Source organism: Thalassophryne amazonica, chromosome 12 (assembly GCF_902500255.1).
Source record: "Thalassophryne amazonica chromosome 12, fThaAma1.1, whole genome shotgun sequence".
Taxonomy (NCBI): domain Eukaryota; kingdom Metazoa; phylum Chordata; class Actinopteri; order Batrachoidiformes; family Batrachoididae; genus Thalassophryne; species Thalassophryne amazonica.
The window spans coordinates 88,679,382-88,695,390 of record NC_047114.1 but is presented as its reverse complement, the minus strand read 5'-3'; the positions used below and the strand labels follow the sequence as shown (position 1 = coordinate 88,695,390).

The 16,009-nt window shown below is 43.3% G+C and overlaps 1 protein-coding gene across 2 annotated transcripts in view; it reads right to left on the bottom strand.

Annotated features, from left to right (window-relative positions):
* arhgap21b (Rho GTPase activating protein 21b) overlaps positions 1-16,009 on the bottom strand; it is a 124,732-nt gene that overhangs the window by 56,950 nt on the left and 51,773 nt on the right. For both annotated transcript variants that reach the window (XM_034182805.1, XM_034182806.1), the window contains exons 5-6: positions 1,110-1,202; positions 15-93 (exon numbers count right to left, since the gene is read on the bottom strand). In XM_034182805.1, coding sequence (XP_034038696.1) covers positions 15-93; positions 1,110-1,202 — 172 coding nt within the window. The remainder of the gene's footprint in view (positions 1-14; positions 94-1,109; positions 1,203-16,009) is intronic.

Below are 16,009 nucleotides of genomic sequence, written 5' to 3'. Positions count from 1 at the left end.
GTGATAAATCTCACCTATCTTGTATCAAGGATATAACCTCGCAATAAGCTTTTCCAATAATGCTCGCTCCATTCACCTTCACTATTCGATCACCTGATGAGTAATAAATAAAATTAGCAATAGCAAAGCTCAAAAAAGGTCAAAAATTGGTAATGATCGTAAGCAAGCATCATGTTTATGACATCTCAAAGTGCCACACACAAAGAGCGTACCCACCCCATGAACAGGGCCACTGTTAATGGCGACAAGGAAAAATTCCCTTTAAACCGGAAGAAGCCACAAAGAATGCTACAGTATCTGAGGATAAGCACCAGCCTGATGGGCCTGTATTGGACCTACTTCATTTATATGTACAAACTCAAGTAATGGCTCCATCTTCTGTTGTTGCTCCAGAACAGTCGAGTCTTTGTTTTGTTTTTGTTTTTTTTTGTTACAGCACCGGTTCTTCAATTAGTTCCTAAAATGCAGCCAAAGGTTCAATTTACCTGTAGTTATACCAATTACTCACTCAAAAGTTTTACAAGAAATTCCATCCATCAATTTTTGAAATCTTCACCTGCACTTTCAAGACTGAAACCACTTTGCAATATTTTGCACTATTTGTACATATATTACATTATGTTGTATATTCCTTGTTACTACTATTTATGAGTTTTTGTTATGTCTGCTATTTCTGATGTCTATTATGTTTCTTATTTTTTTCCAATTTGTTCAATTTTTCTATATTTTGATTTTCTACTCTGGTTGAAAGTCATTCCTCAAAATAAAATTTATGTCTGCAACTGGAAACACCTAGAATTCAGAAGAAGTGTGTAGGTTCTACACAGGCTGTGGGGCCAACTGGGGCAGTGCTTAACTCATACTGTTGTGTGAGGCGGATTAGAGACTACGACTCTCCCTGGACAGGATGCCTGTCCGTTGCAGGTCACTTCCCCAGCCAAGGTTAGTACCCATTTACAGTGAGATGAACTAAGACAATGCAGATGAGCAGTCATGTCTAAGGACACAGATGGATAGCGTGAAGCACATACCAGGGAGTGGAACCCAGATCTCAAATGTTATAGGCACCGATGTGTCACAGTCTTAACGGAGTGAGTGATGAAGATTACCTGTACAAAGTCCAGCTCCATGAGCAGGGCCACCTTCCTTTACTTGCTTCACAAAAATGGTGTCCATAGGCTCTAACCTGTTTCGTTGTCTCCCTGTTAAAAAGACAATTGTCAAAACTTTGCTTGCACAAAGGGTATGCAAAGCACACAAAACAGCACATAATGAGTATTTTTTAAAATTATATTTTATTCTGGAATGTTTTCATCTAGATTATAAAACATATCTGCAGATCACATGAACCCAGAGTAACATTTCCTCTTGTAAAAAAAAAAAAAAAAAGCTCTTTAGACTTTACACATGGTGCATATAGATATGCAATAATCTGTTTAGCTTGTGGACTTTTGCACTATGTTTGGTCGTCTACTCATACAAAGGTTTTACTGTCCCAAAAACTAGAACACATGAAAAATGTTTTTATGGAATTTTTTTCTCGGTCATTTTTCTATGTGGCAGATGAGCCTGTCCTCAAGCAGTGACAGAGCATAAATTAAGTTACAGTGTTTTCCCCACAGGCCTAGTGACCCACCAGGCCAACGAGAACCATCAACATGTTGGGGAGGGAAATCACAAATATCCATTAATCATTTCAACAAATTCGCAGTGCTTTGATTATGACTTACACACACACACACACACACACACACACACACACACACACACACACACACACACACACACACACCTGTTCTGTGGGGCAACTTTTTGGGGAAGTGTTTTGACAGTTAGCTAATCAGCTTCTTATTATATATTCTCATTACTATTATTTAAAAAAAAAACCTGCTGTCCAGTGTCAGACATTGCCTCCCACCTCCGGGAATATATTTTTGAGCTGCAGATGTCTTGTCATGAAAAACTACCTCAGTGTTTGTGTCTATGAAGTCATTATTTAAATTCCTTTTCAATGACACCTGTTTCACACCAGACAGCTGACGGCAAAGTGCCGGGGGGGTGGGGGGGGGGTGTTAAATTTAACGTGATCCATGTGATGGTTTTGTCGTGTCAGGCACACAGCAGGGTAATAAGTCGCCTGCTGTGCAGAGCTCGAATCAAGGCTGCTAATTTGCAGCCCATGTGTCATGGTTTGCACGGCCTCCTTTTGTCTGGACCAGGGTGCCCGGAGTTAAACTTTGATGAAAAAAGTGAGTGCACATGTACCCTGTGATTTGCTATTGTGCATATGTATTCTGGAAATAAAAATGCACATTAAATTTTGCTTATACCCAAACATACTGTTTGCACCATGCAGTGATGCTGAAACGGAGTAATCCCAGACTTTGGGCATTCTTTAATATGCCTGTGTGATATGCCCACTCACTGCTAAATGCCAAAAGACACTGCTAAAAGACATTTCACAGAAAAATACATATGCACAAGGATGGTAGGATTACATAAATATGAGCACATCACATTATTTTAGGCTTTGCATTTCGGACCGCCTCCAAATTTTATGCACCTCATGAAGAGGTGGGTTTCATGACATTTGGGTGAGAGAAGAGAATGAGCGACAATGAAACTAAGAGGTTTGTCACAAAATACACAGGCACGTGAATCAGTATTAAGACAGCAGGACAGACTAAAAACCAAATCATGGTGCTTAATAGGAATTATAGGAAAGGGGAAAAAATACATAAAAAAGTTCAGAGGCATTAATGCAGCTGCAGAGAAGAAAGCATGTTTGCTCCTGTCTCCTAGCAGCTGCAATGCTGCAAAAAAGAAGAAAACAAAGTGCAAAATAAGAAGCAGTGTGAGAGAAAGAAAATGAGACGCAAGAGTGACAATGTGCTCAGCTGCATGACTCCCACACTGCCTAAAAACTGAGAAACAGTCAAAGACTGAATAGAACCCTTCCTAGTAGTTGACATGCTGGTGGTGCATAATATCAGAGAAAATCTGTACTACAACAGACAAATTTTTAATGTAATAATTATAAAGCAATGACTTATAATAAATTCAGTACATGATCCAAGAAAGCTGTTCAGCATCCTAAAATATATATGCATATAAATAAACAAACAAACAAAAATGAGACAGTCAAAGAGGTGGCTACATTGTGCGTCATAGAAATCCTGACATTAATTTGTAAACCTCATTAGATATGCACAGGCGCCTGTATTTGGCATTATTATATGTTCACATCTTGGGGACTTGCATTATGTAACAGAACATGCATGAGTCTACAGTACTGCCACATGCGCCCTCTGGTGGCACACCACAAGAATCGCTTCTCTACTATCCACCAGTTGAGCCGTTCTCATTCATAAATTAATAAATATTTAAGGCTGATCTTCTGCTTTGAACTCTTTGCCACATTGAAGAGGAGCTTTATAAGCAGATGTCAAAAAAACCTGAATGGAAACAGATTTTTTTTTTTGGACCAGGGTTTTAATTACTGTTCTGTCTTGAATGAAAAGTTGAATCTACAAACGTATAAAAATATACAACCCCTGGCAATAATTATGGAATCACCGGCCTCGGAGGATGTTCATACAGTTGTTTAATTTTGTAGAAAAAAAGCAGATCATAGACATGACACAAAACTAAAGTCATTTCAAATGGCAACTTTCTGGCTTTAAGAAACACTATAAGAAATCAAGAAAAAAAATTGTGGCAGTCAGTAATGGTTACTTTTTTAGACCAAGCAGAGGGAAAAAAAATATAGACTCACTCAATTCTGAGGAATAAATTAAGGAATCACCCTGTAAATTTTCATCCCCAAAACTAACACCTGCGTCAAATCAGATCTGCTCATTAGTCTGCATCTAAAAAGGAGTGATCACACCTTGGAGAGCTGTTACACCAAGTGGACTGACATGAATCATGGCTCCAACACGAGAGATGTCAACTGAAACAAAGGAGAGGATTATCAAACTCTTAAAAGAGGGTAAATCATCACGCAATGTTGCAAAAGATGTTGGTTGTTCACAGTCAGCTGTGTCTAAACTCTGGACCAAATACAAACAACATGGGAAAGTTGTTAAAGGCAAACATACTGGTAGACCAAGGAAGGCATCAAAGCGTCAAGACAGAAAACTTAAAGCAATATGTCTCAAAAATCGAAAATGCACAACAAAACAAATGAGGAACGAATGGGAGGAAACTGGAGTCAACGTCTGTGACCGAACTGTAAGAAACCGCTTAAAGGAAATGGGATTTACATACAGAAAAGCTAAACGAAAGCCATCATTAACACCTAAACAGAAAAAAAACAAGGTTACAATGGGCTAAGGAAAAGCAATCGTGGACTGTGGATGAAAGTCTTATTCAGTGATGAATCTCGAATCTGCATTGGGCAAGGTGATGATGCTGGAACTTTTGTTTGGTGCCATTCCCATGTGATTTATAAAGATGACTGCCTGAAGAGAACATGTAAATTTCCACAGTCATTGATGATATGGGGCTGCATGTCAGGTAAAGGCACTGGGGAGATGGCTGTCATTACATCATCAATAAATACACAAGTTTACGTTGATATTTTGGACACTTTTCTTATCCCATCAATTGAAAGAATGTTTGGAGATGATGAAATCATTTTTCAAGATGATAATGCATCTTGCCATACAGCAAAAACTGTGAAAACATTCCTTGCAAAAAGACACATAGGGTCAATGTCATGGCCTGAAAATAGTCCGGATCTTAATCCAACTGAAAATCTTTGGTGGAAGTTGAAGAAAATGGTCCATGACAAGGCTCCAACCTGCAAAGCTGATCTGGCAGCAGCAATCAGAGAAAGTTGGAGCCAGATTGATGAAGAGTACTGTTTGTCACTCATTAAGTCCATGCCTCAGAGACTGCAAGCTGTTATAAAAGCCAGAGGTGGTGCAACAAAATACTAGTGATGTGTTGGAGCGTTCTGTTGTTTTTCATGATTCCATAATTCTTTCCTCAGAATTGAGTGATTCCATATTTATTTCCCTCTGCTTGGTCTAAAAAAGTAACCGTTACTGACTTCCACAATTTGTTTTCCTGATTTCTTATAGTGTTTCTTAAAGCCAGAAATTTGCCATTTGAAATGACTTTAGTTTTGTGTCATGTCTGTGATCTGCTTTTTTTCTACAAAATTAAACAACAGAATGAACATCCTCCGAGGCCGGTGATTCCATAATTTTTGCCAGGGGTTGTAGTTCAGGTTTATCTATAATTCAGGGTTAGTATTGGAAAATTGATTAGTTGCTAAATAGCACACTTGAGCAGTACAGACATCAGTTCCGTCTGTGGTGATGGACCAGTCATCATAGTCACAGCTATAAAATACATACAATTATTTCTGAGCAAATCTTTCATTGCAATGAACAAAAATCTTGTTTGTATCACCAAACCTGAAGAACACAAAAGCACTTACACCCAAAGAAGAAGTAACTCGCTGTGGTTGAGGTAAACACAATTTGTAGACAAGGGAGGTGGTAACAACAGGTCACATGCACACACACTTGGTCTCAAGAGTTACAACAGAAGCACTATGTGCCTGCAACAATCAGAGAACTGTTGGGTGGTGCTGCACTGTGGAGGGAAGAAACCAGTCACTGCTCTGATGCAACAGTTTTGCCCATAAATCTGCAGTAAATGATCAGTCATATCACGGGGCGTGTAACACATTGGCAATGTTTCCAGTCTGAAGCTGTCAAAGGCATAAATTTTGTTCCCACAGATTAGACTTTAGATTATGAAACACAGATCGAATGCTTCAGGGTTTTCCAGTGAATAGGATGATGAATGTTTCTAAACACAAAGTTTGAATACTGAAAATAACACATGTTTTATGCATATAAATGATTTAGACAAGATAAGCTATGCTGACTCAATTAAACGAATATGTGATCAGTTCTCTTGCAGGCCTGGTACTTGATATACAGTACTGTAATGTTCTCCTGGAGTATATGAGGGGGGCCAAAAGTAAGTGGACATACTAAAAATTCAAAATATAGGGATTAAATCAGCCAGTTTTTTGTAGATGATTCAGGGGATGAAAGGATAAATATTTCACCACCATGCAGCAGAAATGAAGCAATCAAGATGTGATTTTAGTGTAGACTTTCAGCTTTAATTCAAAGGGGTTAACTAAAACATTGCTTTAACCATTAATGAGAGTGTTCTTGACTTGGGTAGATGTGAAGAGGTTTTCGACAGCAAGTAAATAATTCTGCTATCATCCAATTTAATTGTCTTCCATGGTATTTCAGATCTTTTGATGGTGCTTTGCTCATTAGTGCATTGCTCCTTTTGAAGAATATACCAAATTGCTGATTATGCCAGGGTTATTGTTTTGCTATGTGTCTGACAGGTTCACTTTTCTTGCACCAACACCTTTTTGTATCTTACATTGAAAGTTTTAATGAACAGCTCTCAAATGTAAATTCAACACTTGGAATCAACTCCAGACATGTGGTGCACATCAACACAAAGGCAGCTGTTGTGGTCTGGCCCCTGTCTGTGTCCTTATGTTAACTGTCATTGTGTTTAGTACTGTGTCCTCATTTCTGTTAAGGCACCTTGACACTTGCACAAATTTGATCCCTGCAATGGAACGCAATCTTGCGTGCCACTGAATAAACCGGTTGTAAACCATGCCTAATCTATGTGCGGCTGTGTGCCAGTGCACAAAGAAAATTTTTAAAAAGTTCAAAACTTCTGGCATGCATTACTTTCGTAAACTAGCCGTAAACATTGTACAACCTATTCACAAACACTGCATGTCACTGCGTGCAGTGCATCTGAACAATTATGACGAGATGTTACATCTATAATAAACATAACTATACATTATCTCACTCATCAGAAGGAATGAAAATGCTATATACTTGTATATACATATACGAGGTCTATTAGACAATAAACCGACCCTTTTATTTATTTATTTTTTAACTATATGGATTTGAATGACGTGCGATTACACCAATCATGCTTGAACCCTCGTGCGCATGCGTGAGTTTTTTCACGCGTGTCGGTGACGTCATTTCCCTGCGGGCAGGCCTTGAGTGAGATGTGGTCCCGCCCTCTCGGCTGAATTCCTTTGTTTCACACGCTGCTCGAGATGGCGCGCATTGCTTAATCAAAATTTTTTCTGGACCTGTGAGGAATATCCGAGTGGATACTATTTGAGAAAATAAGCTGGTTTTCGGTGAAAAGTTTAACAACTGATTAGAGATTATGGGGTGTTTCTGTCGGTGTAAGGACTTCCCACGGAACGCGGCATCATGCAGTGCTTCCAGACGCCGTCGTCGGCCTGTTTTGACCTGAAAACATCCTAATTTAAGGCTTAATTCACCCAGGACGTCGTGAGAGAACAGAGAGGATTCAGAAGAGGCCGGCATGAGGACTTTATGCGGACATTCCACTGTTTAAGGACATTTTTTAATGAAAGACGTGCGCGCAAATTCGCCGAGTCGTTTCCATGACGACTCGGCGAATCTGTGTGTGCCGCGACAGGAAAAACACCTTCTTCTTCTTTGTCTTTCGGCTGTTCCCGTTAGGGGTCACCACAGCAGATCAATCGTTTCCACCTCACCCTGTCCTCTGTATCTTCCTCTGTCACACCAACCACCTGCATGTCCTCTCTCAGCACATCCATGAACGTCCTCTTTGGTCTCCCTCTTCTCCTCCTGCCTGGTGGCTCCATCCTCAGCATCCTTCTCCCTATATACCCTGGGTCCCTCCTCTGCACATGTCCAAACCATCTCAATCTCGCCTCTCTGACTTTGTCTCCAAACCGTCCCACCTGAGCTGTCCCTCTGATATGTTCATTCCTAATCTTGTCCATTCTTGTCACTCCCAAAGAGAATCTCAACATCTTCAGCTCTGCCACCTCCAGCTCTGCCTCCTGTCTTTTTGTTAGTGCCACTGTCTCTAAACCATACAACATAGGTGGTCTCACTACTGTTTTGTAAACTTTCCCCTTCACTCTTGCTGATATTCTTCAGTCACAAATCACTCCTGCCACCTTTCTCCACCCACTCCACCCTGCCTGCACTCTCTTCTTCACCTCTCTACCACACTCTCCATTACTTTGAACAGTTGACCCCAAATATTTAAACTCATCTACTTTCACCACTTCTACTCCTTGTAACTGCACTATTCCACTGGGCTCCCTCTCATTCACACACATGTACTCAGTCTTGCTTCTACTGACTTTCATTCCCCTTCTCTACAAAGCATATCTCCACTTCTCCAGACTAGACTCAACTTGCTCTCTACTCTCACTACAGATCACAATGTCATCTGCAAACATCATAGTCCATGGGGACTCCTGTCTGATCTCATCTGTCAACCTGTCCATCACCACTGCAAACAAGAAAGAACTCAGAGCTGATCCTTGGTGTAATCCCACCTCCACCTTGAATGAGTCTGTCATTCCGACTGCGCATCTCACCGCTGTCACACTATTCTTGTACATGTCCTGCACTACCCTAACATACTTCTCTGCCACTCCAGACTTCCTCATACAATGCCACAACTCTTCTCTTGGCACCCTATCATAAGCTTTTTCTAAGTCCACAAACACACAATGTAACTCTTTCTGTCCTTCTCTGTACTTTTCCAACAGTATTCTCAGAGCAAACATTGCATCTGTAGTGCTCTTTCTCGGCATGAAACCATATTGCTGCTCACAGATCTTCACCTGTTTTCTAAGCCTAGCTTCCACTACTCTTTCCCATAACTTCATGCTGTGGCTGATCAGCTTTATGCCTCTGTAGTTACTGCAGCTCTGCACATCACCCTTGTTCTTGAAAACAGGAACCAGCACACTTCGTCTCCACTCCTCAGGCATCCTATCACTTTCCAAGATTTTATTAAACAATCTGGTTAGAAACTCTACTGCCATCTCTCCTAGACATTTCCATGCCTCCACTGGAATGTCATCTGGACCACCCACCACTTTAATCATATCTTAGATCTTGTTCTGACTTATGGTATGGAAATAGAAGACTTAACAGTATTCCCTGAAAACTCCCTTCTGTCTGATAATTTCTTAATAACATTTACATTTACTCTGATGGACTACCCAGCAGTGGGGAATAAGTTTCATTACACTAGAAGTCTTTCAGAAAGCGCTGTAACTAGGTTTAAGGATATGATTCCTTCTTTATGTTCTCTAATGCCATATAACAACACAGTGCAGAGTAGCTACCTAAACTCTGTAAGTGAGATAGAGTATCTCGTCAATAGTTTTACATCCTCATTGAAGACAACTTTGGATGCTGTAGCTCCTCTGAAAAAGAGAGCTTTAATTCAGAAGTGCCTGACTCCGTGGTATATCTCACAAACTCGTAGCTTAAAGCAGATAACCCGTAAGTTGGAGAGGAAATGGCGTCTCACTAATTTAGAAGATCTTCACTTAGCCTGGAAAAAGAGTCTGTTGCTCTATAAAAAAGCCCTCCGTAAAGCTAGGACATCTTTCTACTCATCACTAATTGAAGAAAATAAGAACAACCCCAGGTTTATTTTCAGCACTGTAGCCAGGCTGACAAAGAGTCAGAGCTCTATTGAGCTGAGTATTCCATTAACTTTAACTAGTAATAACTTCATGACTTTCTTTGCTAACAAAATTTTAACTATTAGAGAAAAAATTACTCATAACCATCCCAAAGACGTATCGTTATCTTTGGCTGCTTTCAGTGATGCCAGTATTTGGTTAGACTCTTTCTCTCCAATTGTTCTGTCTGAATTATTTTCATTAGTTACTTCATCCAAACCATCAACATGTTTATTAGACCCCATTCCTACCAGGCTGCTAGTAGGTCCGGCCCGACATGCGACTCTGCCCGCACGTTCTTTCATTACAAAATGTCCGTTAACAATGGAATGTCCGAATAAACTCCTCATGCCGACTTCTTCTGAAAGTTCTCTGTTCTCTGATGACTTCCTGGATCAACAGAGCCTGAAATGTGGAAGTTTTCAACTTGAAACAGCGAGATGCTGCCGCCTCGAAGCGCAGATCGCCGTCAGGCGCCGTGGGCCGTCCTTACGACGACACTACCAGACCAAAATCTCTCATCAGCCGTTAAACTTTTTACAGAAAACCAGCTGAATTTATCAAATGGTGTCCACTCAGTTGTGCCTTACAGCTTTGAAAAAGTTTTTATCAAACAAAGCAGCAGTCTGAGCCATTCCTAAACAATGAAAAAAATCGATGAGAGGATGGGCCACTCAAAGACTGCCCACAGGCGAATGACGTAACCGACAGGCGTGAAAAAACTCTCGCATGCCCACGAGGGTTCAAGCATGTCTGATGTAATCACACGTGATTCAAATCCATATGGTTTTTGAAAAAAATAATAAGGTCGGATACTTTTCTAATAGACCTCGTATATATACTCAACAAAAATATAAACACAACACTTTTGGTTTTGCTCTCATTTTGTATGAGATGAACTCAAAGATCTAAAACTTTTTCCACATACACAATTTCACCATTTCCCTCAAATATTGTTCACAAACCAGTCTAAATCTGTGATAGTGAGCACTTCTCCTTTGCTGAGATAATCCATCCCACCTCACAGGTGTGCCATATCAAGATGCTGATTAGACACCATGATTAGTGCACAGGTGTGCCTTAGACTGTCCACAATGAAAGGCCACTCTGAAAGGTGCAGTTTTGTTTTACTGGGGGGATACCAGTCAGTATCTGGTGTGACCACCATTTGCCTCATGCAGTGCAACACATCTCCTTTGCATAGAGTTGATCAGGTTGTCAATTGTGGCCTGTGGAATGTTGGTCCACTCCTCTTCAATGGCTGTGCGAAGTTGCTGGATATTGGCAGGAATTGGTACACGCTGTCGTATACGCCGGTCCAGAGCATCCCAAACATGCTCAATGGGTGACATGTCCGGTGAGTATGCCGGCCATGCAGGAACTGGGACATTTTCAGCTTTCAAGAATTGTGTACAGATCCTTGCAACATGGGGCCGTGCATTATCCTGCTGCAACATGAGGTGATGTTCTTGGATGTATGGCACAACAATGGGCCTCAGGATCTCGTCACGGTATCTCTGTGCATTCAAAATGCCATCAATAAAATGCACCTGTGTTCTTCGCCCATAACAGACGCCTGCCCATACCATAACCCCACCGCCACCATGGGCCACTCGATCCACAACATTGACATCAGAAAACCGCTCACCCACACGACGCCACACACGCTGTCTGCCATCTGCCCTCAACAGTGTGAACCGGGATTCATCCGTGAAGAGAACAGCTCTCCAACGTGCCAAACGCCAGCGAATGTAAGCATTTGCCCACTCAAGTCGGTTACGACGACGAACTGGAGTCAGGTCGAGACCCCGATGAGGACGACGAGCATGCAGATGAGCTTCAATACACGAGCAACAGCTCTGGTTGACATTCCTACTGTCAGCATGCCAATTGCACGCTCCCTCAAATCTTGCGACATCTGTGGCATTGTGCTGTGTGATAAAACTGCACCTTTCAGAGTGGCCTTTTATTGTGGGCAGTCTAAGGCACACATGTGCACTAATCATGGTGTCTAATCAGCATCTTGATATGGCACAACTGTGAGGTGGGATGGATTATCTCAGCAAAGGAGAAGTGCTCACTATCACAGATTTAGACTGATTTGTGAGCAATATTTGAGGGAAATGGTGATATTGTGTATGTGGAAAAAGTTTTAGATCTTCGAGTTCATCTCATACAAAATGGGAGCAAAACCAAAAGTGTTGCGTTTATATTTTTGTTGAGTGTATATATATATTTATATATATATATATATATATATATATATATATATATAGCTTTAAGGACGGCTTTAAGGACGCTCGGCACGCCGCACTCCGTGCCGCCATTGAGAGCCACAAACCACCGGATCATTTCTAAACGGATGGCTCTGTGGAGCCGGACCGTCGTGTGCACTTTCTCTGGTTATCACAAGAGCTGGACATCAACCATTTTCCGGCAGATTTCACTTTTCACAAGAGATTTTGTCATGGAAAGCCGAGCGGAGGCTTTGCGCGTCACGACCATTTTGCTGATGGAGCGAGACAAAGGAACACCTCCGTTTTGGTCTCACAGGACGGCTTTGAGATGGCGTTCAGACAGCTGTCGGTGGTTTTTCCATCGAGTGATTATCCGAGAAATTGTGGATGTCCCTGGACATGCCAGAACATGTCCCGTGAAGCTTCATCACGGCGTTGCCTTGTGCCATGCGGCACCGCCGCGATGCGCGGAATTCCTCCGCACGTCTGTCTCAATGTGCCGATAAAGTGCTGATGTCCAAGTTTTTTCACAATTCCTGTGCTAGTCAGACGACGTCCCGGATAAAACACAGCGTCCAGTTTGGAAATGAACGGCACATTCCACTGTTACAGGAGTTTTTGTCATGGAAAGAGGAGCAGAGGCTTCAACACCTAAGATTGATTTGGAGGAAAAGGTAGGGTAAAGTAATAGGTCTTTTCAGCTCTCCTGGTGCGACAAAGTTAGCTGGCTGAGTGGACGTACTGTGACAAAGAAAAAGTACTGTTAGCTTCTTGATGAAACCATCTGAGGGATGTTTGTCTGGTCAAAATTGGGTTTTGGGGATCTGTCTGGCTTTGACCAACCATATTAAAAGCATGAAAAGAGCAATGAACGCATGACTGCATGTGCAAGGTTAAGTTGCCTGGGCAGGGTCAGGGTTCAACATGCAATTATTGAAGATGCTCGTATTCAAGTGACAAAACATAATGAAACAGTCAAACAAAACAGGGCCTTCCTTATGCCTGGTTCACATGACAGGATTTTAAAATGATCTGTAGGTTTCCAAAACCTGAGAGACCACACATGTGGAGATAACAACAAAATCATAGATCTGACAGGTTTGGTCATCCAGTGTGTGGTGTTCAGCCACATGGTAAGGACAAAAACATCACACACAAACATTCCCAGGTCAGACAGGAAATCTCGCAAACTCTCTCGAGATTAAACGTGACTTCAGAGTAAACAGACGGAGCTAGTTTGTGGACTATTTACAACAAAGGGAAAAAAAAACGATACAAAAAGAAAAAGGCGTTCTTTAAAAAGAGTGGAGACAGCGCGACTACCAGACTTCTGGTAAGTCAGAACAGCTGTTTTGATTTTATTTTCCGCTCCATACGTCCGTCACCTCGCTTTCTGATTGGCTGCACATCACATTCAGCAGGCTGTGTGCTCCTTTGTGGTCAGAGGACACAACACACGCTGTGATATTGGTCCAAGACAATCCAACATGTTGAATATCCCCGATTTGCGATCAGATAGCTCCTGAGGTCCCTCCGAGCAGATCAGAGTGTTCTTAACACACCACACACGGCAGGAATATCAGATAAGATTATCTTTAGTGTCATCACGATTGTCAGCGCGTCTTTAAGATTGTCGGAAGGGGAAGATCGGGTTCGATATCGGTCTAATTATTTTCTTGTGTGAACCAGGCTGAAAGCGCCTTAGTGATGTGACTTCCTTGCTTGGCCAGCAGGAGTAATCATTTAGGGAGCATGATGACAGCCATGAATCATCCAGACTGGAGGTTGTTCAAGATTGCCCAGAAACGTTCCTAATCAATGGAGTTTCACATCACGAACAGTGAGCACTGTGGCAAACAACGACTGTTATATGGCTGGGGGGGGCCTGGCTGCCGGTTTGTTTGTCTGTTTGTTTTCCTCCCAGGTGGCGTGCATTTGGGACTGAGTGGCTGTGTTGCTGAGGCTGTCAGGACCTCACCCTGATCACCTGCGACTCGTCAGGACTCACAGCTGAGGTGCATCTGGATGGATTGGAGCATGTTGGCATTTAAGACTGGAGTGCACAGTGTGTATTTGCCAGAGACTCGACCTTGTGACCAGACGGGTGAGATCGTCGTCTTGGGAGCCATCTCATCAGCAGCGGACGCTGAGAATGTCCAGGTTTGATGCACGGTCTGTGAAAGAGGAGGGGGTGAGGTCTCACGCTCGTCAGCACACTTCCTGAGGTACGTTGGATTTTGTGACTAACAGTTATACAGTCAGTAAATGTGGTGTCCCTCACACCTTATTGTATTGAGCTGTATGTTAGTCATGTATCAGCTTCCACTGCGGTGGAGTTTTGTGAACTGGATGTTCCATGCCTGCAGGTTGGGAAGCTGATCAGTAATCAAGCCAGGAAGTGTTTGCTGTTTGTACACCTTTAAGTGTTCTGTGTGTAGAGTGTGGACTCACATAATGGTTCCTTCTTTCACAGACTCGGTTGTTGCGGCCACCTGGGGGGTGTCGGCGGGGTCCTTGGGTCCGAAACAGCTTCTGGCTCCGGACCGTTAGCGCTGCTGGGAGCGCACCACGCCAGGCCGCACCTTTTTGTTATCACATTTTCACTGTTATGTATTAAATTCAGTTAGCCTTTGTACCGTGCTCTGCTTATTTCATACTGGGTCCTTCAAACGCTGGTCGGTTCTCCGAGCTGCGTCCGACACATAACAGTAGTCTCTGGCCAAACATCACGGACCCAGCGTTAGCAGAGACGGTAACGCGCCGGGAAGGCGGCAGCAGACGTTCAGTGGTTATCCGGATCAGTTGCGGGGCTCTCCGCCCGGAAGGTGCGTGTGTGAGACCCATTACTGGATACTGATTTGTGCTCTCTTGCAGCCGTGTTCCTGTGTTGTGCCTCATCCGTGGATCGTGGTGGAGTGTGACTGGCGACGGCTTCGCGTCACACTCCGACCGGATGGGAGGTGTAAACGGGAGCTGCAAGAGTGCGTTTGTAATGGGTTCACGCGCACGGCGGAGCTCTGTTAGCACGGGTCGCTGGGCTTCCTGTGTTACAGTCGTAGCCCCGTTTCCCCGGATAAAGGTAACTACTGCGTCTGTTGTATCAGCTCCGGCGTTATTTAGTTGAGCACATTTTGGTTGTGTGTTGCACTCAGCTGCGCACACAAAAGCAGCTCGTTTGTTTTTTTCTGTCGCCCAAGGGGTTTTTTCATTTTAGCACTCTGGTTCCCCCTTGTGGTGACTGAATCACGGTACCGTCAAGCTCTGGAGTAGGAACAGGTGTGTTCCATTTGGTTGAGCTTGACGGTATAACTCACTGATTTGTTTTGTGTTAGTTCATTTTGTGTGGGTGTTTTTTGAGTTGGTTTTTGTGTGGGCTTTTCTTTTTTGTTGTCCACTATTTGTCTGGGGGTGTGACCCTGTAGCCTTTGCTACCCAAGAACAAAAACAAAAAAAAAAAAAGAAAAACGGGGACCCAAACAACTGTGTGTTGGTCTGTTTTTTTTTTTCTTTTGTTTCTTTTTGTTTCACATCCCCAGGGTTAGATGGAGCGGTCCCCTGGGGGGTGATGGGGTGGTATTGGGTTGTTTTTTCTCTTTGTTTTTTGTTGTGCCCTCTCTTCTCCTCTGACTCCAGCCGGGTGTGCCGTAGTGTCGGCATTGCTGGAGGGGTGCAGTTAGGTTGTGCTGGGCGTTTCCCAGGTGGCCTCTGCACCCGGGAGGGGAGGGGGGGGGGGGTTCGGGGTTTTTTTTTGTTTTCCCTCCCCCAGTTTCCGCCCTCAGGGTTTGACTGTGGTGTCCTCTGGGGGGGAAAAGGCGTTGGGTCCATCTAGCCGTGGACGGCCGGGGCTGGGTCCATTGGTCGTGAGGGGAGGCGTCTCCTGGGGTTGACGAGTGGTCCTCTGGGGGGCGCTGGTAGTCCCCGTGGGTGACGGTGGATCCCAGAGGGACCTCGGCCGTGGTTATTACTCCTGGAGCTGGCGGGTGGCCCTCTGGGGGGTGTTGGTCCCTGCGTGTCGTTTGGGGGGGAGGAGGGGGGGTATTTTGGCATTTTTGTTTGTGAGTTTACATGTGGGTTGTTTTTCTTTTCTCCCCTTCCCTGGGGTTTGATGGGACGGTCCCCTGGGGCGGGGGGGGGGGTGTTTTGGTTGTTTGTGTTATGACTAATCACACATGTTTGGTTAAAGGCTGACCGCACA